We start from the raw sequence: 27,592 nt of genomic DNA, 5'->3' as shown, positions 1-27,592 counted from the left end.
AAACGTCACTATTGCCAACAGCGCACTCTTCCGGTTTGTCGAAACGAAAAATAAGGTTAAAGGTTGGAATTTGGAAAGGCAAATAATTCTTATTGACGGTTGTCAGACGTCACTGAATAATTTTGTGCATCAGATTCGGCCTCAAAACTATTTTTAATGTAAGTTAAATTATAAAAATAGTTTCTAGTTTTATTTTAAATTCGAAAATCTAGAGTGAATTTGTATTTTTGTGTATTACGCTTGCTGCTAACTTATGGCCTCTTCTTCAGTGTCATCTTTGCTTTCCTCGTCTATTAGAATATAACTGATTTTCAATAAACAAATTATATTCCGAGTATACATGATGTAATAAGAATACTTAAGTTTGCATTTCGATTAGTTTAATTTAATCTTAACTATCACGGATTGATTTACAGTGTGGTTTAGTAGACTTAAATAGTCTTGTGGGTTACTTGTATTGATCACAAAGGAAGGAAACTGATCTAAAGCTGCTGAATCATGTTTAGCGTTTTTACACGAGTTTCTACATGTCTGTGATTCTACTGGTCTATTAAGCTACTTATATTGTTCAACAGTATTTGTTAGGTCGTTAAATTCAATTTGAAGCCAGAAAAGGGCTCAATTGAGGTTATAGGTTATGTTTGGTTACTTTAGGGCTTGGCAAGGGGCCCAGCTTAGTTGGTTTGGTCATCTCACGTAAGGTAAATTACTATATCTTGTTGTTAATTATTCAGTATGTCTACATTGGAATAGGATGTAATTTTTAGATGTCTAATTACAGTTTTTCTCATGCTGGATCTAAAAGTCAGTGAGATTTGTAAGTGGCCATACAATTAAATAATTTAGTTGGACTTTAGTTTACGTCCTACATTTACTATTATACATTATAAGTTACATTAACTACCAGCTAATCTATATAATTAAATACGCTACCTACATGAAACTTTGTCGGTTGAACTCCTCTGCCATTTCTTAACCGATTTTATCCATTTAGTCACTAACAAGACTACAAGATCGCGCCACTCATCCTACACTCATCTTCATTCATACTTGGCTTAAAATACCGGTAGGCCTACCTACTATGTATGGTCGCCATTTCATTGAGCAGTATTAACAGGCCATTGACGTCTCATTGGAAAGAGCCTGTCGCGTAGATTTGCAAACTGACCTTACATTTTTTTTAAAGTCCCTTGGGCTCTGCCCCAGTGGCTGTTAAAGTTCCATTGTTATCCTTATGAAGAACTAGCTGTACCCACAGGCTTTGCCCCGTTAAACTTCATAAGTATTCGCATGGCTCAATCACGTCCCGGTTGAAGTTTGTTCGCTACGCTCACTCACTTTTAGGTTGGAGCTCGTTCGCTGCGCTCACTTGTTTTCAGGTTAGCTCGTTCGCTACGCTAACTCGCCTCCAGGTTGATGTTCGTTCGCTACGCTCACTCACCTTTTGGTTGCAAATAAACTGTTGTCATAAATTTTAAAAAGTCATCCCTTTTATTGTTTATAATACTTTGATAAAGGTTTTTATGTTTTAATATTTAACATTGGAGTATTTAAACGTTGTTAAGTGCACAGGTGTGCTGCGATTGGGGTTTAATACATTTGGACTTATTCAAAAGTAAAATAGTTTTCTGTGCTGCACTCTGTAGAAACACTGTGGCACTATTTCAAATCATGACTAATGCTAATACAGAATGTTGTAATTATTCAAACCTACAACACAGTTGGTGAAAGTAAACATCTGCTTTTAAATTATATTTATTTGTAAACATTGTAGATCAAAAAGTCTGACATTGGCCCACTTAAAACCCTCTGGGGCAGAGCCCTTTTGACAGATCTGCACCAAACTTCACTCGAACCATCCTTGAAAGATGCTTAATAATGCCTGAAAGTTTCATTACAATCTGTCGAGCGGTTTCGGAGTCCATAACGTATGTATACATATATATATTTATACATAGTTCCTCTTTTATAGATATAGATGTTATTGTTTACATTTTGATCAGCTGTATAGTTTAATTGTTGTTATTTATTTTTCAATTCAATGAAACGCATTGGGTACATTTACTGATTTTGTTGAAATTAAATATTTACCATTTTAATTTACATTCGTAGGCCTACATATTACAATGTAAAAAATCGAGAAAGCCTGGACAATTTGATATATTTTACCAAATAAGAAAAATGAATTGACATAGTACTGTATTTCTTGAGAAATCATTGAAAAAACCGATTTGTTAACCATGGAAATATAGCAAAGTCATAGAACGAACACCACCAAGTAGAAGAAATAGGGATTTTAAAAAAATTAGGCCTACTATCGTTATCAACCTATATAAATCAAATCAAATCATTTATTATCATGGACATTTACATGCATTGACATTGTCAGTGGAGCAGAACATAAAATTTCAATGTTCATTGTTGTCTAAATAATCAGAGGTAACTTGGGTATGAGTCTATGTTGTACAACTTCCTTTTAACTACAGGGTTAACAATCACAATAGACTATAAACAATGTCAGTGGAGCAGAACATAAAATTTCAATGTTCATTGTTGTCTAAATAATCAGAGGTAACTTGGGTATGAGTCTATGTTGTACAACTTCCTTTTAACTACAGGGTTAACAATCACAATAGACTATAAACAATTTAACAAGTTATGAATAATTAACAAAGTTGAAGAAAACAAAAATAGACTATATAGAAATAATTAACAGATTTGGATACAAAGTTACAGACGTATCACAGGTTGTTCCAGGAACTCTTCAATACTGTAAAAAGGATTTCTTAAGAGTCAGTCACTGAATTTTTTTAAAAATATTTTTTGTGGATACTTATTTACAATAATAATTACCTTATTATAAGCTTTCTTACACATAACAACATGGCTATTTAAAGATTTGCTTAAACGGAGGTGCTGGTAACTTATTTGATGTCTACCACGAGTATTGTAGGGATGTACTTCTATATTCAGGACCATGACTGGTAGTTTTTTTTAAGAATAAATAACAAGTTCTAAACATAAAGGTTAATAACAGTAAAAATCTTTAATTAAATAAAAATAGGCCTATAATGAAGAACACCTACAGCTACAATATGATGATTCCCACAAACAATGAACAAGGATGTTAGCCGAAGTGCCACTATTTTGTAGGGAAACATGGACTTAAAACTTTATGATGATTGGCAAAGGAAACCCCTCTAAGTCTGAATTAAACTGGTACGGCAAGGACATTAGGCTAATCATTAAATATATGTTTCCATAAAAGTCAAATGATTTTAAAAGAATGTGACTACATCCAAGAAACCTTAATACAACTTTCATTGAAGGATTCACATTATTCACATTATTATTCACATTTAAGGGAAACAAAAAGCCATCTGTACGAGTATGACATTAGGCCTTTCAATTCTGCAATTTTTTCAGGTAGGTAGGCCTAAATATAATTTACGATATAACAGTAACTAGCCAAATGAATGCCAATTGATGCAAATAAAATTGCGACATAGAGGTTATGCAGAAAATCAGGTAGCCTAGTTCTTAGTCATGTAAACAATATGTTATCGCTAAAAAAAAAATTGACTGAAATTTGTAAACGTACTGGAGACAATGGGTGGTACCATGCAGACTACATTATCATTGACGAAGATCAACGTGGGCAACCTAATACGGCTATCAGTGGTAAACATTTAAAAACCCAGATCAGCTATTGAAAAATGAAAAAATATTTACAAGAAATTTCGATTATATGGAACTGTTAGGTATGTATACTCTATGAGTTGAGTTGTTTAAACTCATCGGAAATTATGATGACTTTTATTTATTTTTAACCCTCCGAGTGTCCATAGTTTAGGCCTTAATGTCCACCTATTTTTGGCCCCTTTGCAAGGTTTTATTAAAACGGATCTGAGAAGCTTAAAACAATGTTAATTCTAATGTTCTATATACCATTTTGTTTGGAAAATCATGGGCTTCAATATTATATATAAAACATAAGGAACATTTTTTCAAAAAAAAAATTTTTAGGTAAAAAAAAATATAATTTCGAAAATTTTCAAAAAAAAAATAAGTTCGCGCTCAATGAAATTGTATAAATTATAGGCCTATAAATATTTGAAAATAGCCACTTTGTTCTAAATTTAATGAGGATTACAAATATATAATCATATAGCGAGGTAAGTTATCAAATAAATAAGTTATGAGCGAAAAACGGATTTCAGTACATAGCGTTTAGCTAAGAATGCATAGCCTAACCATAGCTAGGAATCTGGCTGATAATTTACATCAATATCACTACCTACTTCTTCAGGATCATCAACCAGCACTTCAAAACCACTTAAATCTTCTTATAATGCACCACGTATATCACTACTTTTGATTTTTAACACTAAAACAATGATAAACGTAATAAAACACATCAGTCATCGGTCCGGGGGAACCTAGCTGTTTACAAATACACGCACGTCAGCTGTCTGCTACAATATTTTCGGAACTAAAATGAATAGCGCTTAGAGACAGACCTCTGGAGAAAGCTTAGAATATTACGGAAAGAACGATACCTAACTCGATCCAGTTCAATCCGATTCAGTCAGTCATAGAGCCTTCGCCGTAAACGATGTTTGTGCGTCATAAAAGTGACGCGTGACCCTACACAAAGTGTGTTGTGCGTCATTTTTATGACGCGTGACACTCGGAGGGTTAAATAACTACTTCTTTGCAATTGCTCGATTTCGAGCAACGTGTACATTAGTTATCTGTTCCAAACCTAACCTTAACCAAACTGCAGTATGTGAGTTAATGTAGGACGTAAACAAACTTAAAGTGCAGCCAAATAATTAATATAAAGTTTCAGTTTCGTTGAGTTAATTCAGATATTTGTGGTTTGGACGAGTCCAAGTTCTAGCGGCGACTAACACTGAAAGGGGAGGATGGTTTGTGGAGTGGAAACAGTGCCATAGTGCATAATCCACAATCCCACAGTACCTACAATTTAAAACGTACCATAGTGCATAATTTGGTAATTATTTACTCTATCTACATTGGGATACGGTATGATGTAATTTTGAGATGTCTACTCAAATGCAATCAGTTTTTGTTGGAGAGATTCCTAAGTGGCCGTACAGAGTTAAATAATTAATGTCAAGCTTAAGTTTTATTGATTTATTCACATATTTGTGGTTTGGACGAGTCAAAGTTCTAGAAGCAACACTGAAAGAGGAAGTCAGATCATGGCACTGTCAAAAAACTTCCAAACCAGCTGTTACAGTTATTATAGACATTTGGGCCAGTGACGTGATTTGTTTTATGTTAAAATCCATACCATTTTTAGTAAATTTCCCTTAGGGGAAGTAGCTATTACCGTAGGCGGCTCTGTAAGACTTAGGCCCGGAACCAATTTACTTTTTCATTTTAATGTCCTTAATAATTTTTTTAATAATAAAAGTTTATTAAAAGTTGTTTTAAATAGTTAGGCCTACTGTTTAAATAGTTCAGTTTTTATAGTACGGTAACCCAAACCCTCCTTAAACTGATGGTCCTCCTAAGACGCCTCTTTCTACAAAACAGGTCTCGTAGTTGAGAACTGTCTGTACCTCTTCTAAATGTCATGCAGTAAACGTTCATTGCATTTTATTTGCTATAGCCTATTTATACTGAATTATCATACAAAATATTATTCAAACGACTAGGAATTAGAAATATATTCTGGATATTTCTTTGACATTTGGTTTATGAAATTACTCTTGATTTATATTTTTGACAGTCTTTCCTGTCCTTTCCGCCTTGCCAATTTTAAACTAGGCCTATTTTTTTCTACAGATATATCATGTTTTTGTGGGATTGGTTCACCGGAGTTCTTGGATATTTAGGTAAGTTATTATTTACTTTTAAATTGTACTATTTACATAAGTAATAAGTTTATCCTTCATTTGATATAACCTTCATTGTATATATTATCATTAAGTAGTCCAAGGTCTTAATAGGCCAACTGTAAGGCTAACATTAGGGAAGATCTCCATGATCGGATGTTATACGTTGGATTACAATAAACTTCTTCAGAGGAAGAAGAATCTGTTGGTCCAAGAGCAATTCAATCCAGATTATGAATATCACAACCCAAATGCATGTAGATGGCCTGGAACTTTTCATAGTACTGGGTTTGAGCAGTTTATATTTATCTGGGTAACTTTTTTGGTATTTAAGGCTGCTGCTTGATGTTCTTTTAGAATATTTTTTGTATAGTTTTTGCCGAGTATGTCTAGTAAACCTGGCATTAAATTTTTGCTAATTCAATTATATTTTAATGATTTCTAAAGGGTTTTAGTTAAATTAGTGTGTATTATCGTTTCACTAAGCTATACCGATATTTTAAAGTAACACCCCATCAACATTTTTCAGTAAAATAGTAAAATTCAATCTTCCAGCTTTATGATTTTCATTTCCAAATCTTGTCTACATTTCTCCATGAAAAAAACTTCTCTTCTAAGACATATATTATAAAACTCAACCTAGTCAACTTTTAATTCACGTAATTTCGGCAAAATGTGAACACAGCTCATAATCAGCAATATTACTCTTCTACACTTGCATGGTTGTTATTGTATGACATTAAGTTCTTCCCAATGATCCAAATCATATTATGCCAATAATCCCACAAATCTCGGACATTCGTTCTTGATTTTCAAACAATTTCTTTGAATGTCATAGAAAAAAGCTAATACCAACCCTTACTATACTGTAGATGAACGTTAACTCTACGTAGGAATAACCTCAGAGACTGACTATTCCACTATTTTCATAATGTAATATTAGTTACTTGTATTCAAGCTTATAATTTAGTACAAAAACAAATAGGTAGTGAGAATATAGGCTATTTAAAACACAAAATTTCTTTCAAACTATTAGTAAACATAATTATGCAGTGAAATAAATTTTTCACCACTCTATGATATTTTTAGCTTTTTTGCATACGTTAATTGGTGGCTGAAAGTTACGTTTTGCTAGCCATGCCAGCTGTTATCGTCATTTGGGGACCGAGCAGGTTTTTACATCCCTAGGGCTGCAAAATCAGCTGCCCGCTTACTTTCATAAAACATGAATGCATAATTAAATACGTACAATCAGTATCCATAGCATTGCAATAGAATTGTTTTATTGTCACCGCTGCCTAGCAACTATTTATTATTATTTTTGCTGATTCCTCAAATTATTTCTTCACATAACCTTAATGTTGTAGTTGTGTTGACTATCAGTGTGCATTATTATTGTGGTGAATAGTGGTAAGGTATAGTGTGGTGAAAAATAGCGTTCGTACCACGGACCGAAATGGTTTTGCAGCTCTCGATCGTTTTAAGTTCTCGACTTCGTCTCGAACTTAAAAACTATCTCAAGCCAGCAAACCCTGATTTTCGGCCCTAGGTACGAAATATACTATTAAATAAAAAGAATAAAACATTTTATTTTAACAAATTTAGTGAGTGTTTATAACACATGTTTTCTTGGCCTGTAATTTCAGTTCTAACAGCTGTTTTATAATGTAAAAAAATATTTTCTCATAAGAATAGCATGGGAGGGAACTTAAAAGGCCACTGGGGCAGAGCCCCAAGGGAATTTATCTCGTTTCTCTTTTGATGGTTCATCTACAGATCTTTCCTTTGATACCTCTACCAAGTTTCTACACCCAGCTGTTCTCTCAAATTAGTGTAAAGAAACAAAACAGTTTTCAATAAAATATACAAATGATTTTATTAGTGGAAATAGATACTTGAAACATAAATCTTCACTTACAAAATGTAATTTTCCACCAAAAGAAAATATGTCAGCTAAATTACCAGTCTATAGTCTTTCATAATCTAAATGAATAAGTTTTAAAGTGTATTCGTTTAACAATAAAATAACAGATTTTAACCATTCACCAGAAAATGTTGAACGCCTTTGTAAAATACAAATTACAATGACATAACGTGGAAGGTTGAACGTCATATCATTCAGCTGTATGTTGTCCTTGAGATAACAACTACAAGATCATCTTGACTTTGGGCAGTTGTCCTTCACATGCTGACTGGCAACTTTACACCGCCAGAACGCAAAAAATTAAAGAGCTTAACTTCAATTATCACACCCAAACGAAAATATTAGAATAACTTTATTAAATAAGTTTTCTGAAATATTGCATGTTTAAATAAACTACTTAAATAATAACTAGCAAGACAGAGGTTTGATGTAATGCAGTCCAAAAAAATTCAATTGTTACATTTTTTTCCCTGCTTACGGTCAAAGGGTCATAGTAAATACGCCTAGACAACTTCATTGACAAACAATTCTCGTTCTTTATAAAGGTGGGTTTAAATTTGTTTGTTTCCGTCATGATTAAAGTTCCTTCTATTTATATTACAGTTACATTATCATTACTTTAAAACAGCCATGCACATCTAGGTGTGGGTATTTTAAGCCTTATATAAAGATACTCTTTTACTACAAGTTGATTTGACTTTCTCCCCCTACCCTCTACTATAGTATATGGAGAAAGTATTGTTTTCGTCACAAATTTTCTAGTTTGCGTTTTGGGTGGATCCGTTTTGGGTCCCCCTGGACCCAAAAAAGTGGTTTTCGAAGTGATGTCTGTGTGTGTGTCTGAGTACAGAGCTACAGACCACACCTGTGGTCCGATTTTGATTAAATTTGGTATGTAGGTTCTAATCCATAGTATCTCTAGGCATTTTTTTCACTCTTTAGAAATTTTTATTTTTAATGGTGATTTTCTCATAAAAACAGAAAAATCTGATTATATCAAAAACGGCCTGAACGATTTTGATAAAACCTTAGTATGTTATAGCCCTTTAGAGTCTGAAGAAAATGGCGTAACTCCCATTGCTTAAAAAATTACGGTTAAAAAGTTATTGTAACTTTTGTTATTTTCTCATTAAATCCCCATAAAATAACGGAAAATCAATTTGAAAAAGTGCTGGTTTTGATTAAAATTAGTATGTTATGGTCATTATAGTTCTAAACAGTATAGTGTAACCCACCATTGCTGTAACATTTACGGTTTAAAAGTTATTGCAACTTTTGTGATTGTTCCTATAAAACAGCATAGGCCTACCCTGATGCCTAACCTGCATTCATTATATAGGTTGTTGACAAGCTAATGGGAGAAAGTAGTGTCAGATTGCTGATACTGTTTATTTTATAAACCTACCACACTTTCAGTATTTATAGTACAAACTCAGAACAAATATTATACCTGTTACCATTGACTTTTCATTTTATGGACCCACAGTCATAGTAGCCATTACTAATGAGCTAACCACAGAGTGTGCTACAGTCCAAAATTGTATTTTCTCCCTTAGTTTTTGTTACTGTGATAGTTGATGTTACATTACATTTACATTTGTTGTCATGAGAGCCTAAGCCCCCTGACTGCTTACCCGGTACCTATCCTTCAGGACATACCCGGGCCCCATGATGTAGGCCGAAGCTTACGCATCAACCTTTAGCACATCATGGGCGGATGACTTAAGGTCATCAGGCTCGCCGGCTGCTGAAGCAGACCCTTCGGAAAGAGGGTTGCCCCTCAATCCTAACCAGGGATTCCGGCTGCTTGTTTAAGCGTCACTCCACCTGGGTTCCACTAGGTCAGAACCTAGAGGTCCATAGTAGAGCGCCCCGACGCATTTAGTGCAAGCAACACTCGGGACCTATCTAATCCCTGACAGGCAGAACCCGCCATCAATAGCCAGGAGGAAGGGGACCATCAGCACGCTGACGGGGGGAACCTCAATCTCCCATTTACACCGCTGCCCGATCGAGGCCTTACCCATTGCTGGGAAACCAGAGATAACCAGAGCGATAGATCCCCAGCTACCCCTGGCGGGCTCGGACCCAGCACCCGATCTACTTCGTTTGCCCGTCAAACCCAACATCACTGCCAGGCCATCAGGGTTTCCCAAAAGGAGGCAGGTATAGAAGTGGGACCCACCCGGATGAACCTATCCACCAGAGGTGGCGACACCCTTGACTCAATTGAGGTTCCGGGAAGAACCCCCCACACTCGAGATAACCATACCGTCCGTGCTCAGAGACAGGGATAGGTTTGCATAAGTACCTACAAACCGTTGCCCTCACACTGCGGAAAGTTACGTTGCCCTTGAGTGTCCCCGTGAGCTGCGGGTACTTGCCCGTTTTCACCTCCAGGAAAGGTTACTTCCAAAGTCGAGGATTTGCCCACTGAATGCTGGTCGCACACAACAAGCAGGCCGAAGCCCAAAGAACCACAGACACAGGTAGGTTAGAGATTATGATGTACTTCCATCTCTCCTAGAGCTAAACACCCCTCCATCCTGGATAAAGGAATGTCACTGGGACCCGATGCCCAGTCGACCATGTCTGTGGCCAACTTGAAAATGCCGATACCAACACGGAGCATTTACCTCCCCTCTGGGGGCTAGGTATTTCACCTCCCAGGACGAGGCTACTTCCAAAGTCGAGGATATGCCTCACAAAATGTCAGTCGAACACAACAGGTAGGACTCAGTCACAACCACAGTTACAGGTAGATGAGGAGAGGCGGAATTAACGGCGTCACTGAGAGCTAAACACCCCCCCCACCCTGAATGGAGGGAATGTCACTGGAGGCTCCCCCTAAGGGGCCGGCGCTTACCAGTCGTCCATAACTGTGGTCTACCTGAAGTGCCGGGTCTGACACCGGGCAGTTACCTCCCCTCTGGGAGAGCTAGGGTCCGCGTGGTCGCCCAGGCCACGAACCCACGCAAGCGTGAGCCCCTTGCGGTTGGTTGATGTTACATAGTGAATGTTCTATTACAATAATTTGTCTATTCTGTTTTAAAATGTTAACATAGACTATTCAGCAGAAGTCAGTAATTTTCATCAGCATTCTATCTGGGAAGTTCAATTTTAAACTTGGTTTATTTTCACTTTAAAAATGGCCTTTACATTTTATATGGCATTTGAATATCTATTTCTGGTCATAGTCAAATCTGCTACCTCTATCAATGAGTAAAACAAAACTTTCAAACATATTATTTGTTTAACCTCTTTTAATACTTTCTAGAAATACAGGGTTATTCTAAATGATGGACCCATTTTTAATGCTTTATAATTTTTATACTATTAAACTTACCGCTATAAAATACACATCAAACTAAAATGCAACTCAAAGAGTTTATGCCTTCCAAAGACACATCATTTAACAATATCGATCCAACAGAACTGTAGGTTTAATTGTACAAAGCTAAAAAGTAATCTCCAACTTTTTTTACCACTAGAAATTTGGAGGTTACTTGACGTTTTTGCAAATAACTTTTAAATGGTGAGGAAATCGACCAAAGTGGAAGGTAATATTCCGAAAGAGAATAAAATCTCCTACAATCTACTATTACGCATATCTTGGAAATACTCAATAAAAGTAGCCTAAATTTGGCTTAAAATAAAAAAGTGTGAAATTTAATGTTTGCTATGTTTGTTGTCTACAATTGAAGACGGGGATTTTCAATTTTTTTTCATTTTGAGGCAATTTTTGGTACCTTTCTTGAGTATTTTCAAAAAATGCATAGTAGTAGATTGTAGGAAATTTTATTCTCTTTCGGAATATTACCTTCCACTTTGGTCGATTTCCTCACCACTTAAAAGTTATTTGCAAAAACGTCAAGTAACCTCCAAATTTCTAGTGGTAAAAAAAGTTGGAGATTACTTTTTAACTTTGTACAATTAAATCTACAGTTCTGTTGGATCGATATTGTTAAATGATGTGTCTTTGGAAGGCATAAACTCTTTGAGTTGCTTTTTCGTTTGATGTGTATTTTATAGCGGTAAGTTTAGTAGTATAAAAATTATAAAGCATTAAAAATGGGTCCATCATTTAGAATAACCCTGTATTTTATTTATAGACATTCAGAAAATTAAGAGAAAGAATATAAATTTGTTTTAATCAAGAGTCGTTTATGGGAGTAACTTGCCATGTTTATGTTGAACATATTTGTCAAAGTTGTTTGTTATAAATTAAAATTTGTATTTGCTCAGGTTTGTATAAGAAGTCTGGCAAATTGCTTTTCTTGGGCTTGGATAATGCTGGCAAAACAACGCTGCTTCACATGCTAAAAGATGACCGTCTTGCGCAGCCAGTTCCCACCCTGCATCCAAGTAAGTCTAAGACAGTAATTAATTATATACACCCTGGTTAAAGTCAAAGTCATCTTTATTGTCACATAACGTTTTTTAAATTCTCTGGCACAGCCAGACAAAACAGGTAACATTGTCAAACTATACTAAAATAAACTAGCTTATTGGTAAAAATAAATACATAGTAACAAAACAAACAATTCACAATGATTTGTCTTCGAGAAACTGATCTATACTATAATAATTCTTTTCCAACAACAATTCAAAACATTTTTCTTTAAAAGATACTAATCCTATTATTGATTTGTAGTACCCAGGCAAATTGTTAAAAAATCTTTAACCCATATAGAAAGGTGTCCTTTCCACAAGATTTAATCTGTGTATAGGATATTGAAAATCTGTATGAAATCTAGTGTTATAATTGTGCCGATTATTTTCACTGTGGAGTTTTTCAAATTTTGATTTCACATACAATAAACATTTAAGAATATACAAATTAGGGGCGGTTAGAATCTTTAGTTCTTTAAAAAGTTGTTTGCAAGAATGTTTTACGGGTTTAAATGTCATAATTCTAAGTATTCTTTTTTGAAGTTTAAAAAGTTGATACGAATCAGAGGTGACGCCCCAAAGCTCTATTCCATACTGTAAAATTGTTGAAAATAAAGCGTGATAAATCATTCAACAACATTTCTTAAGACCATCATTTAACTTTTTAGAGGTGTTATCTATCTACTAGCTGTTGTACCCGTGCTTTGCAACGGGGAGAGGACACAAAATAGAAACATTTTAATCTTTATCTCTTGCATACAATAGTTACACATCCGCCAACGCTTTTAGAAACAAAATTCAACTTTTATGGCCTTAATAGAAACGTTTTAGTTATGACCTTTAAATCTGGTAAGTAGTGGATACCACCATTTTGATTTTGATTAATTTTAAATCTTGTGTAGGCTGATATGAGAAAAACTGACCAAATCTTCGAGTAAAACCTTGACATACATGATTTACCAGATTTACCTTCATCTCCCTTAATTACACATGTTTTAATTTATTATTGACATTTTCAATTTCAATTTTGAAGTTGCAAAAATACTAATTATTAAATTTAAATATCTTTATATTAAACTCTTCTTTATATTAAATCACAAATCCTTTCATCTTCAGTTTTTCACTCACAATAAATCAATAGCAAAACTAAGTCAGCTGTTATAAACTTTAGAAATATTGCTGTGCCTTACCAATACATACAGTCTTTTGAAATATTAAAGAAACTATATCTATAGGTACTTAAAAATTTCAAACAAATAATGTAGCATTAATACAGCAGACAAAACTAATATGATTATCAAGGACTAAAAAATGTAATAGCAAATACAGTATATGTTTCATTGCATCTCTGATTCTACTAAACAAAAATATCAACAAACAACTTAATATACAAACCAGTTCTTTTAATCAGTTCCATCATCCATTGCTTTTACATTTTCACACTTACCATTAAGAAAACATAGTAACAGATATTTCATTGATTTTAGAAACAAAAGAACACTGTGTACTGCTTAGTTTTATGATATTTTCCTTGGTTTAATTTAATCAGTGGTGTGGCAAAACACAAATAATAAATGTATCAAATAAAGTAAATGTGAACTGAAAGCTTTGTTAGGATAAAATAAGAGTATTTTGTATTACCATTTGATAATTAAATATAGTTACACATATATAACAGATTTTAGAAAACAAAAATCAACGACAATTTAGTTATTGATGATATTCTTTAGTTTAATTTAAAACACAATAACTTAATTTACCTAAATATACATATAAAAAACAATGTGATGTGAAAGCTATGTTAAGTTAATTTAACACATGTGAAGCAGTTAGAATTTATTTAAAGTAGCCTCCAAATGCATACAAAACATCTATACATTGTAATTTTCATACTGTTTCCATGAAAACATATCAATAACATTATTTTCACTTAAGATTATTAACTTAAGACGCTTTAAAAAATCCAAAACGGTTATAAAATCTTTTTTTTTCTAGTATCATTGTCATAGTTTTAGAATAAATAATCCATGATAAAAGGTTAGATTAAAATAAACCTACCTCATATTTATGGAAAATATTATATTTAATTTCTTTGTATCAGCTGTCTGAAATTGTGAAATATGCAGTTTAGCAGTTCTTCTTGTTTATATGTCAAAGTAAATGTAAACAAACATTGTTAGTGTTCTCATTACAGCCATGGAGACCAATCAATATTTACTTTTAAAATGTTCATCTCAGAACTTTTAAAGCCAAAGGGGCAAAGCCTACGGTCAGTATCGAAATGTGAATAGTCCTATAATGGTCCTTGGTATAGTAGCTATATTTTTGTAAAATTTAAGCCCAGTTGGTTCAGTAGTTTTTGTACCTATTAGTAATACACATACAGACACCATTAGATTTTTATATAATAGTATAGATATAGATATATATAATACGTGAAGCCGTTTTTTGTTAACGCAACTCCTCCCTTATTTGTGGATCAATTTCAACGTTTGAGGTGTCAAAAGATTCGTCTCAATATGTAGTTTTGCAATAAGGTTTTAGAATTCTAAAATTCCTACTCTTAAGGGCGTGAGACCCTCTCAAAGGTCGGGTTTTCCCCATAAGAAATACACAGAACAAATTTAAAAACAAAAAACAGCTGTTAATGAAAGGAAACTCATTAGCTTTTTGGGAGTAAATATTATTGTTTTTAATATTCAGTAGGTTAAGGCCAAGTTGAACAATTTATCAGTTTTGTTGGAAGAACAGAAAATGCCTCAAGTTCAAAGGAGAAACATTGAAAACGGGAGGAGGAGAAAATTAATAATAAGATATCTTATGTGTATGAGGAGAATAGAAAAATAGGCCTGGTCTAACAGATACCCATCCAGATACAAATTCACTTGGTGAGATGAATAATATTTGACAGTTATGCTATGCAACTTACTTTGGAAGTGGAAAAATATACGAAGCACATAGTGTTTTCACATTGGTTAAGTAAACTTGGCTAATCACAGATCAAATGAATGCATGCAAGAATTGTTTACTTCTGACACTTTCGGATCGAGAAATTTCAAAACATTTAGTAGAAACTATAATAATGCATTGACTATGATAAGTTTAAGTAGTAAGATTATACCAAATCCTTGCGGACCTTATGTTTTTATTGTAAACTTTCTGTATTACTCAGTCTACTTCAATTGAGAAAAACGCAACTGGATTGTTTACTTCTAAGTTGTGTTGCCCGTACCTCTGACAAACTTATATAGGTACCAAATTATTTTTGGACTGAATTCACCAACACAATCCAGACATTTCAGGTCAAAAATCAGAAGTTTCAAAAACTTAGTGGCAATATTAGATCAAACATAAGTGAAGGAATTAGTGTTTATGTATTTAACGATCAAATAGTTACGGTAAAGTTTATTTTTTTGATTCAGGAGAGGCAAATAATATACGCTTTTCAAAAAGAGAAAATGAAAATTGATATCCAAATTTGATAGCTACAAGAGTTATCCAACCTATTTCGACAAATGAATCCATACTTTCAAAACTTTGGTACAGGTATTAAAAGAGGAATTCCACTGAACAACGTAAGAACGTTATAATGCGGGGCATATACTGCGTTGATATACTGTGACTGACAGACAACACGTTAAAATACGTTAACCATCTTTCAATGGTGTTGCTGCTTTAGCCTATTATTTAACGCAGATTATGGCTGTCCAGTTGGTAACCCAGAGTTTGTGGATAAAAAATGGACAACATGAAATGGTTGATATCACCCACCCTTTCAGGATTCTCTACGGAGAAAATTCGTTTGTTTAGAGTGAAGTCTCAAATCAAAGAAATAAAATGACCCAAACTTAAATTACTTAACACAGGCAACAGTAAGGCAACAGTTTTCTTTAATTCTCAATTCTGGAAAAACTTTGTTGTAACATGTTAACTCGAATTGAAGCAGATCGTTTAGCATTCATTAGGAGTTATCAGTTAAAACTGAGCGCAGAAATGATGTAGGTAGGTGAACCTTTTACAACGCAAATAGAGGTATTTAAAATTAGTTTCTAACAAGTGTTTAAACTACTCTAAGATGTAACTAGAATTACTCTAATTTAAGCATAACGTTTTCCTCGGAGTTATGTTTCATACTATGCGGCTCATTGAGCCGCACGGGTACTCTAGTGAATGTGATTCTTCCAATTCAATAAACTATCTACATCAATTCCTAAAAATTAGCTGTGTTGCTAAGATTTATTTTTTCATCGTCAAAATAAAAAAAATATGGTTACTTTTATTTTTACTGTCTACGTCTGTCACATTTTTCAAGGAGCTATAAAGGAGGTATACAAACGCTTTTTGGAAAGTGGTTCAAAACCATTTAAAGTGTTCCGTGAATTGAACCTGTCCCTCTCGCACCCAAGTCAGAGATGCTAACCACTAGGCTACCAATACATCTATCTATATATTTAATATGCAACATGAAACTTTGTGAACAACTAGTTGTGTGCCCGTTCTACGCACGGGGATCTTATCAAAGTCAGTTAAAACCTTCTTATATTAAGCACAGCAGTTGGTTTGCATACTTTCAGATATGCTGACAAAACTATTATATATAAACCTTTGCAAATACAGTATCTGGCAGTTTCAAGCCAAAACTAATGCTTCGCAATTAAATGTCACCTGGATCTTGTTGGTCCATATGTTAAATCCAATCGTTAAACTAAAAAATGCTTTATAGATCTATACTTTAATACTTTTACTTTAATACTTTTCTTTGAAATGGCGACCAAACAAAGTAGGTATTTTAAGCGAAGTATGAATGGAGATGAGTGTAGGATGAGTGGCGCGATCTTGTAGTCTAAGGCCGACTTATTCCTTAGACACAGCTTTTATAAGGCATAGCCCTAAGGTTGGCCTATAATTGAAAGTTACTTTCCACAATGGTTAAAAGTATTTAAGGTACTACCTCAACCTCACAATTTAACACTTTATTCGGGTTGACATTTTCATTATCAAGGTGCTCTTGTCCTTTCCATGAAACACTGAGAAATAAGGACATTAATGCGTTACCAACGACATATACACAAAAATACAGAACTTAATTAGGGAATTTGCTACGCTTTAAGCATAACAAAGTACATATAAAATTAGTATTTGAAATCTTTGTTAATGTCATAAAATTTTATCATAACAATTTATATTTGCTTGGACCGAAGATGACCCGAAATTCTGTCGAAATGCTATATGAATCGGTTTGCTATATGAAATGAAGTACAGTAAATCTATAGACGATTTAGATTGGTAATTTATAATAAAAATTACCAAAATAGGCCACGAACTATTGATAGGCCTACATAAACAACGTTCAAAGCGTTTGAACAATTCATGATGGTTTGCTGAATAAATGTTTTACTAAAATGCGTTAGCGTTTTCTTAGCATAAACTAACATTTTGGAATCCAGACAGAAAAAGCAAAACTTACACAGTTAAGACATAAATTAAATTGAATAAGCCTGTAATAAATAAGGTGCAACACCAACGAATCCCAATTGAGTGCCTATATCCCACAACACATGACAGAATGATTCTGCTAATAATAACTTTTAGGCTATGTTACCACCTACAATATGGACTAGGTGAACCCGTGCGAATTCGCACGAATAATAAATTAGGATATTATAGCAACGTCGATAGAAGTTACGTCGTTGTATCGACGTTGGTCTTGAGCTCGATCGTTGGCTTTATGCATTCTAAGTTCTTTTGCTGTTCATTAGGAGTAGTTTGCAGGACGGAACTAATCATGCTGAAAACTTGCGCGTATGGATTAAAATCAACCAAATGTTGAGTCAAAATGTGCATGAGTTTAGTGTTGCAAGAACCATTAGCTTTGTTTAGCATTCTTCCTTGAACAGCGGTTTTGACGTCCGTAGATATAAATTTGGGCATATGTTGGATGCTCCCCTTCTGACAGTTGAAAGGTGCCAACTGAGTGATAAATTGTGCACCTTATACATGAAAGGCCCTCCACTGTTATGTTCTTCAATTTTAGCTCGAGTGCTGACCATTGCGAGCGCATAGTTAGATCGTACAACTCTGCGCTCGCAATGGTCAGCACTCGAGCTAAAATTGAAGAACATAACAGTGGAGGGCCTTTCATGTATAAGGTGCACAATTTATCACTCAGTTGGCACCTTTCAACTGTCAGAAGGGGAGCATCCAACATATGCCCAAATTTATATCTACGGACGTCAAAACCGCTGTTCAAGGAAGAATGCTAAACAAAGCTAATGGTTCTTGCAACACTAAACTCATGCACATTTTGACTCAACATTTGGTTGATTTTAATCCATACGCGCAAGTTTTCAGCATGATTAGTTCCGTCCTGCAAACTACTCCTAATGAACAGCAAAAGAACTTAGAATGCATAAAGCCAACGATCGAGCTCAAGACCAACGTCGATACAACGACGTAACTTCTATCGACGTTGCTATAATATCCTAATTTATTATTCGTGCGAATTCGCACGGGTTCACCTAGTCCATATTGTAGGTGGTAACATAGCCTAAAAGTTATTATTAGCAGAATCATTCTGTCATGTGTTGTGGGATATAGGCACTCAATTGGGATTTTATAATTTTGATCCGTTTGAGTAAGATTATTTTTGGCAAAATATTGTGATATGTTGGCAAGTTAGTTTTTTTCCAGGGTATTAGTTCTTTACAGCCATTAAATAAAAAATATCAACAACTACAAAACAAAATTAATATGTTAAAGTATTAAATGAATAATATGATTTTATCCATAAATTCCTGTTATTAAGTACAAAACATGTGGGAATAGGTTTCATGGGTCAAAACAAAGATCATGAATATAAAACTTATTCAAAAACACCTCCTTAGTAAGTTACACACCATTTTGTTTTTTTGTATTTTTTATTTAAATCTTTAAAATTATCAAAGATAAAGAATAATCAAGGATTTGGTATACCATTTTAAGTTATAGTGATACGCTTTGGTAAAATAAAATATCTTTTAGTTTCAAAATGGCGGTCATTTTAATTTTTGTAACAGAATTTCCTAACAACACCAAGTTATCTAAAACCGAATAGTAAACTACTGAAAAATCATGAATTTAGGTGAAAAATTAGGTGTAGGGCTTACCCTGACAGCTTGCCCTTATTTTGCCTGGACTGAACAACTAAAAATCGTTTTTGTTTTTTTAGCTATTTATTCTATTCAATCTTTTTGAACTTGGCGTCGTTTGTTAGAAAAATGTAAGTGCTCAAAACGTTTTCCAATAAGTCAGCAATTAAAAAAAAATATTTATAGAAATGTAATGACTGCCATTTTAAAACTAAAAAATACTTTGTGATAATCTTTTGTGAATAGCTTATTGCTACTTAAAATTGGGTACCAAATCTCATTAGGATATGTACAACAATTTAAAGGATGGTATTTACATTAAAAATACAAAACAACAAAATGGCAGATATCTTGCTAACAAGGTATTAAAAAAAAAAGTTATTCTTGATTTTTTGTTTTTTTCTGTCCCATAAATGTTAACACTAAGTAAAAAAATGTGACACACAAGTAATTACTTACTGGACACCTTGTATGATACATTGAATTTGGTGAGACCACTATTAATGTTAGGTAGTTGTTTATATGAACAATTTTGATGAGTACCGATTGTTTCGGGTTATAGCTCTAATGTTTGGTTATTTTTACATTTATGATTTTAGGTTTTTAATGTCTTAATTTTATATTTATTTTCAGCTTCAGAAGAGCTTTCTATTGGCAACATGAGGTTTACAACATTTGACCTTGGAGGCCACACACAAGGTATGTGTCTTCTACATTACATAGCCTAATCAGTTAACATGAGCTTCATTTGATATCTGAACCTGTTTGTGATAACCTTAACCCTACATGCTGCTATTACATGTTTGACATTTCCTTGACTCAATAATAATATTTACTTATTTATCATAACTTTATTGACGTATTTCAGCACATATGATGCAGAAACTACTTCTTATAAAATAATCAAATCAAACTTTATTTTCACATAAACGTTTCTACATAGCATAGTTATTACACATGTGACATTGTCAAAGCAAATTTTCCATAGGGGATAAGCTATTACCGTAGGTCTCATGGTAAGACCTGGACCCGGAACCGATTGACTTTTTTGCTTTTTTTTATGCCTCCAGAGACCAAAAACACCATCCGTTGAAATTCACACATATATATTTGTCCGTTAGCACAATAACTCGAGCAAACATTATCTGATTTTGATGAAATTTGGTACAAACATGTAAATCTATGTTTATTCTAAATGAGTTTGCAATCCAGTATGATTGGGCCATGGTAACTGGGTTTTATGGGATAAAAATTGGTGTGTATGTGTCAGTTATGTTGTCCAGAGGGTCCATGTGCTTTAACAGAGGCATACTTTTTGAGCGAAGCTCTTATACGTTGACTCTTATGCATTTCGTAATACGCAAACTCCTCCTAGACGGCTGAATCAATCGTTTTCAAATTTTGCATGGTGATAAAGACCATATCGGTGAGTGCCAACATCTATATGGCGTTAAAAAAGTCTCTCAGGAATCCAACGTATGAAGTGGTGAAGGAAGTAGTAAAGGTGAGCAGTCTAGAGTATGGCAACTGTTTATGACGATTAGATTAAGGTACCTAATCTGCATTCCTAAAATTCTATGGGAAGGGAGGAAAACAGGTCCGTGACGTAGGAAGTGGTGAAGGAAGTAGCTAAGGCGAGCAGTCTGGAGTGTGGAAACTGTTTATGACATTTAGATTAAGGTATCTGCATTCCTAAAATTCTATGGGAAGGGAGGAAAACAGGTCCGCGTCGTAGGAAGTAGTAAAGGCAAGCAGTCTGGAGTGTGGAAACTGTTTATGACGATTAGATTAAGGTATCTGCAATCCTAAAATGCTATTAGAAGGGAAGGAAACAGGTCCGCGACGTAGGAAGTGGTGAAGGAAGTAGTAAAGGCGAGCTGTTTAGGGTGTGGTATCTGTCAGTGACCATTAGATTAAGGTATTTGCAATCCTATGATGCTATGGGAAGGGAGGGAAATTGGTCCGTGATGAAGGAAGTAGTAAAGGCGAGCAGTCTGGAGTGTGGAAACTGTTTATGACATTTAGATTAAGGTATCTGCATTCCTAAAATTCTATGGGAAGGGAGGAAAACAGGTCCGCGTCGTAGGAAGTAGTAAAGGCAAGCAGTCTGGAGTGTGGAAACTGTTTAGGACGATTAGATTAAGGTATCTGCAATCCTAAAATGCTATTAGAAGGGAAGGAAACAGGTCCGCGAGGTAGGAAGTGGTAAAGGAAGTAGTAAAGGCGAGCTGTTCGGGGTGTGGAATCTGTTAGTGACCATTAGATTAAGGTATTTGCAATCCTATGATGCTATGGGAAGGGAGGTAAATTGGTCCGTGACGTAGGAAGTGGTGAAGGAAGTAGTAAAGACAAGCAGTCCGGACTGTGGGAACTCTTTGTGATGATTAGATTAAGGTATCTGCAATCCTAAAATGCTATGGGAAGGGAGGAAAACAGGTCCGCGACATAGGAAGTGGTGAAGGAAGTAGTCAAGGCGAGCTGTCTGTAGTGTGGGTACTGTTTATGACGATTAGATTAAGGTATCTGCAATCCTAAAATGCTATGGAAAGGGAGGGAAACAGGTCCGCAATGTAGGAAGTGGTGAAGGAAGTAGTAAATGCAAGTTGTTCGGAGTGTGGGATCTTTTTATGAAGATTAGATTTAGGTATCTACAATCTTAAAATGCTATGGGAAGAGAGGGAAACTGATCCGCGACGTAGGAAGAGGTGAAAAAAGTAGTAAGGTGAGCAGTGTGGAGTGTGGGAACTGGAAACTGTTTGTAGCAGTTTTAATGTATCTGCAATGCTGAAATGCTATGAGAAGGGATGGAAGCATACCCACGACATAGGAAATGGTGAATGACGTAGTAAAGGCTAGCAGTACGGAGTGTGGGAATGTTTGTGGCAATTAGATTAACTTATCAAAAATACTAAAATGCTATGGAAAGTGATGAATACAGGTCCACGACGTAGGAAGTGGCTTAGGAAGTAGTAAAGTATGAGCATCAGCATAGTGAGAGATCCGTCTGTGGCATTCAGATTAATGTATCTTCAATACTAAAATGCTATTAGAAGGGAAGGAAACAGGCCCCACGACGTAGGAAATGGTGAAAGAAGTAGTAAAGGCTGGCAGTGCAGGGTGGGGAACCGTTTGGGCAGTAAATGTATCTGTAATACTAAAATGCTATGAGAAAGGAAGGAAACAGGTCTATGACGTAGTAAATGGTGAAGGAAGTAGTAAGGCTAGCAGTGCAGAGTGTGGGAACTGTCTTTGGCAATTACATTAATGTTGGCAATCCTAAAATGCTATGGGAAGAGAGGGAAACAGGTCCACGACGTAGGTAGGGAGTGGTGAAGGAAGTAGTAAAGGGGAGCAGTGTTGAGTGTGGGAATGGATTAATATATCTGCAATGCTAAAATGCTACTGGAAGAGACTGTAGACTGTATGTTAAAATGATTACGAAGCACGAATCGATACATATTTTCGATACTTGCAATCGTTTACAATCAAAATTTACAACTGAGTTGACAACAGCTGATTTTTACTGTATAGAGGCTAAAAACTATTTTTACTCCCTAAATATTAAAAATGCTACTTTAGACCAGCAACGCATGCATTAAAAACTACTGTTTTTACTGCAGTATGACAAAAACAATATAATATGAACCCTTGATGACTCCGCTCAATTTTTTGGATGTCTCTGCGAACGCCACCTAGTAATGATGCCATCAGCTACTTATACAAAATAATTATTAAGGCCATCTGGTAAAACCACTATGGGAGGGGTTGTGTTGGATTTCCTATGCTCATCTATCTATATACAGTAGAGTCCCGCAAACTCGGCTATCACCTGGCTCAGAAAATTAGTGATTTTTTGAGTCCGAGTTAAACATGGACTCAAGCCAGCTCAAGTCAAATCATTCTCAGCTCGTACAAATGATTTATTTTATTTATCTGATGACTTAATACTAACTTGTAATATAAATATAAATAAAAGAGGCAGTTAAAAAGCTTAAAAATTATATTGTTCATGTTTTTAACCCTAGTTCCCGATAACCCGGCATTTCACAAACTCGGCACCCTTCCAGTCCACATTACGCCGAGTTTGCGGGACTCTACTGTATATAATACGCTAAGCCGATTTTTGTGAATACATTAAATAACTTCTTGATCAGCATTGTACATGTTGTTAAATTTACGGAAAGTAAATAAAGATACGTCTTATAACACTTAAAACATATATTTACGCTTATACTGTTACTCACAAGACGGTAAATATACAAAAGATGGTAAGTGGTGATCAATTTCGATTGGACACTCCAATCATCAGACCCAATGGGCGAATCTTTATTTACTTTCCGTGAATACATTAATGATGTGGTTGCATACAATGACCTGACAAAGTTCTAAGGAACAAAACTAGTTGCCATACTAACAACTGTTGTTGGATAAGGTAATCCTTTATTTTATCAATGCTTACTAGGTGAAACCCGTTGAAAATGATGGTTACTTTCAAGGCTTACACTAATTCATCTAACTGCGATAAATTGAGTGAAATTATACATATTTTGAGCATTTAGCGTTTAAAGTGTAATTGTGTTAGTTACCAAATATAGATCATTCATGAATGAAATACTTCCCACACCGTACAGCATCGGAGTTATTATTAGTATGTTAACTGGTATCTCTTCTTTTGGAAGAACCTTTAGATAGTATTAAAATCGTTTTGGTGGATCTGTTGTAGTTAAAAACTTCCACGATTTCATCAGTGTAATCTATCTATATATTAATAGGCAAGCATGTTTCTTTAAAACCTTATTTCTCAGCTCGTGTGCAAAAGCTAGAATGACATTATCCTGTAGAAGTGCAGAATCCCTTTAAAAATTAAAATAGGCTCAAATATAAGCACAAAAAATAGATTTGAAATTTGAAAAAATTAACATGGGCTTTTTATGGGTTGCCATGCTGGTGACGAAATAACAATGAAATATAAACAGAAAATAAAAACAAATGGAAATTACAATCACATGTTTTATTTACAGCGTAAAGTGAAAATAGAGAAGCCTGTACCTTTATTCCATCCCCATGTTAAAGTTGTCACCAGTTTTTTATTAAATTCGTCGTAGTTGATGTGAGCCACCAACAGACTGCGCTGATCTAAATTACTAATTTCCGTTGAATACACAATGTTTTTTTTACCAAGTCAAACTTATGGAATGACTTATTATGAGCTTTATCAACTGTTATGACCAATCAACTTTGTCAGCAAAAAAACTAAGGTAGAAAATTGAATTTAAGACACGCATTCGGTGACTAGCTCACACAACTACATGTTTTTAATTTAAAAATTGCGACAGCTAGTCCATAGAGATGGGATTTCAACTTCAGTATCCAATAGTCAATACGTTGACATGACATGTTTTTGGTCGAGTTTTCGACCACTGGACGACCACTAGTAAAGATTAATCTATGATTTTATTTGAGGAAAAATATCTGTTTGTTGAGGAGACACGTTCTAACTTCAAAGGGAGGTCCATGCGTTACAGCGTAAGTTTGATTTTTCTTTTGTCACGTCGCGTCAGTTCATATCATACTAACTTATGTGCCAATGAATAACCCTCTAGCATAGTTTTGAGAAATTGGTTGTGGGGTTACTGTTAAAGTAAATAAGACACTTCTGAACTTGTATTATTTTGTGTTGTATTACACAATTGAAGATTTTTCCAATGATTGAAAACATGTATGACAATAATCTCATGAACCTATGATGATATGTCTAGAATCTAGAATAATATAATAAAATATAGCCAAAAGTGTTGAAAAAGGCAGACACAAACCCGTACAATAGATATAAGATAGTTCAATAAGAAATAATTGCAAGGAGTTACTGTGATAAAAGGATTTTCCACTGATTTCATAATGCAACGTTATATTGCAAAACATGACATGATACAGAAGAAAATCAATTTTAAAATCAGAAAATAACATTGAGACAATTCAGTTCCCAATAAATTTGTGTGTTGTTTAAAATACAATTCAAAAATTAACAGCTGTTTCATTAAAAAGTACTATCCACATGACCAAAATGTAAACAAATAATCTGTGGAGGGATCTTTAAAGGCTTCTGGGGCAGAGCCCTAAGGGAATTTACTTAGTTTTTCTTTCGATGACTCATCTACAGACCAAGACATTTCTTTGGACACCTCTACCAAGTTTCTACGCACAGCCGTTCTCTCAAATTAGTGGAGCCAAAGTTTCCAATTATATTTAGACTAGCTGTACCCGCGGGCTTTGCCCCGTTTAACTTCTTAATTTTCAAGATGATCTCGTTCGCATGGCTCAATCACGCCCTGGTTGAAGTTCGTTCGCTACGCTCACTCACCTTTAGGTTGGAGCTCGTTCGCTTCGCTCACTTGCCTTCAGGTTAGCTCGTTCGCTACGCTAACTCGTCTCCAGGTTGAAGTTCGTTCGCTACGCTCACTCACCTTTTGGTTGCAAATTAGCTGTTGTCATTAATTAAAATAAATAATAGTGCTGCACCCTGTTGGTAATCATTGTAACTTTAATGCAATTGAACATCATAGAACAGAACCAACTTGTTTAATTGAAACCGCTGTTAAGATTCATTAATTCCTTTTAAATATGAAAAATCATAAGGCTAACATGGGAAACTCCAGAGCCACTGGGGCGGAGCCCGAGAGTCCGATCAGAATAAAAACAACTTAGTTTTCCTATTAAATGCCTAAAGAATCAATGTACCAAATTTCAGCCTCCTAGGTAAATGGGAAGTGGGAGAATTAGTGATGAGTGCGTCAGTGAGGGCTTTGCCTTTTATAAGTATAGATTCCCCCATGTTAATCTTATGGGAGAAAACCCAACTTTGATGGAAGATCCTGCCCAAACTAATAAAGATTTCAAAAAATTAAAAACACTGCAAAACTACAGATCAGGGCCATTTTTTGACACATATATCATTAAAATCGGTCAAAAAATGAGGGAGGAGTTCTGTTCTCAAAAATCGGATGTTTGCTGTTCCAAGGAGGGTAGTAAATTGTGTTTTTAAGAAAACTTCATTAAAACATAAAAATTTTTACTTGAGTTATCTTCCTGAACACTGTGTTGAATGTTACAGCTCGCAGAGTGTGGAAGGACTATTTCCCTGCAGTAGACGCCATTGTGTTCCTAGTGGATGCTTGTGACAGAGAGAGGCTGCCTGAGAGCAAGGCAGAGTTAGACAGTCTGTTGACAGACGAGTCCCTGTCCAGCTGTCCCGTCCTTATCCTGGGGAACAAGATAGACCGAGCAGGTGCTGCATCGGAGGACGAGCTACGTGGTTTCTTCAACCTTTATGGCCAGACCACAGGCAAGGTAATGTGAAACAACTATCTGTCTATTAAGAGCAAATATTTGGCTTAACTTTTTACCATAATTTATTATTAGACAGTATCTTCACATTCCTATATGCAATCAACTAACAGTTTAATCTGATGACAGGCAAAGGTCCCCAGGAGTGAACTCCCCACACGACCTCTAGAGCTGTTTATGTGTTCAGTGCTCAAGAGACAAGGGTACGGTGACGGCTTCCGCTGGCTGGCCGAGTACATTGACTGATATGGTGGGTATACAGGATATTTTTTTGCTATCCCAGTTTCAAGAACTAAAATTATATTAGACTTTCCCTTTGTTGTTTTTCCCGAGTTCTTGAAGGTAAGATGTTTGTGTCACCCTATGCATTTCTCGGTGTGGCATCTTAAATCTTTAAATCTAGAATCTTTGTGTGAGAAAAGAAAATCTTAAACTTACAAAGTATCTTGTGTTATTGGGATGATGTCAACAAAAATTCAACTTTTCCTTGCCTATTTTGAATAATTATGTTTCTTTTTGGTAGGTGTCTTATTCTCAAAATGAAATATTACCAAACAAATGTTTTCATAGTTAGCCAATTACTAAAAGTTGAATTAAAAAGAAAGCTTGAAATTGCTTAAGCTTTGTTTACACTTTAAGTTTATAATTTAATTCACATATGAGCCCCTTAAAGCACAAGTGGTGTAAGTCCCATTATTCTTGTTTTGAGATATTAAAGGGTTTGTTACAAGTTGTGTACAAAATTCAGTATTTGTACTTTTGACTGTTCTTTTCAATAAAACTGCACAAAAAGGTGGTATTTAACTTAATTTGATGTTTTTAAAACTTTTTATTTATTTTTAAATATTTTTTAGTGATTTAAAGTACTTACACCATTTGTGCTGTAAATGGGTGTAAGGTGTTATTTAGAACAAAAACAAATCATCATCATTAAAACT

General features: G+C 34.7%; 1 protein-coding gene across 3 annotated transcripts; it reads left to right on the top strand.

Moving 5' to 3' along the window:
* On the top strand, positions 1-26,917 carry LOC128985813 (GTP-binding protein SAR1b-like). Of its 3 annotated transcripts, none has more exons than XM_054405706.1 (6): positions 1-158; positions 5,818-5,867; positions 12,037-12,156; positions 19,944-20,009; positions 26,422-26,657; positions 26,784-26,917. In XM_054405706.1, exons 2-6 carry the CDS (start codon positions 5,825-5,827, stop codon positions 26,898-26,900), a joined length of 582 nt encoding a protein of 193 aa, XP_054261681.1. In that variant the 5' UTR covers positions 1-158; positions 5,818-5,824; the 3' UTR covers positions 26,901-26,917. The 3 variants fall into 3 exon arrangements, with proteins under 3 accessions (XP_054261681.1, XP_054261682.1, XP_054261683.1); XM_054405707.1 differs by lacking the exon at positions 1-158 and adding an exon at positions 266-701 and having other exon boundaries at positions 26,784-26,904; XM_054405708.1 differs by lacking the exon at positions 1-158 and having other exon boundaries at positions 5,799-5,867; positions 26,784-26,904.
* The last annotated feature ends 675 nt before the right edge of the window (positions 26,918-27,592 follow it).

This window comes from Macrosteles quadrilineatus, unplaced genomic scaffold, assembly GCF_028750875.1.
Source record: "Macrosteles quadrilineatus isolate MER2022 unplaced genomic scaffold, UCM_ALF_1.0 Scaffold_2__2_contigs__length_208266976, whole genome shotgun sequence".
Lineage (NCBI taxonomy): Eukaryota > Metazoa > Arthropoda > Insecta > Hemiptera > Cicadellidae > Macrosteles > Macrosteles quadrilineatus.
Note: the sequence above shows the minus strand (reverse complement) of the source record. Positions and strands in the feature narration are given on the sequence as shown.

Excerpts from the sequence above, each read along its gene's own strand:
- LOC128985813 (XM_054405706.1), top strand. The coding sequence starts at position 5,825 with ATGTTTTTGTGGGATTGGTTCACCGGAGTTCTTGGATATTTAG. Across the intron at positions 20,010-26,421 it reads CCTTGGAGGCCACACACAAG|CTCGCAGAGTGTGGAAGGAC; the intron begins GTATGTGTCTTC and ends TGAATGTTACAG. Across the intron at positions 26,658-26,783 it reads ATGGCCAGACCACAGGCAAG|GCAAAGGTCCCCAGGAGTGA; the intron begins GTAATGTGAAAC and ends ATCTGATGACAG.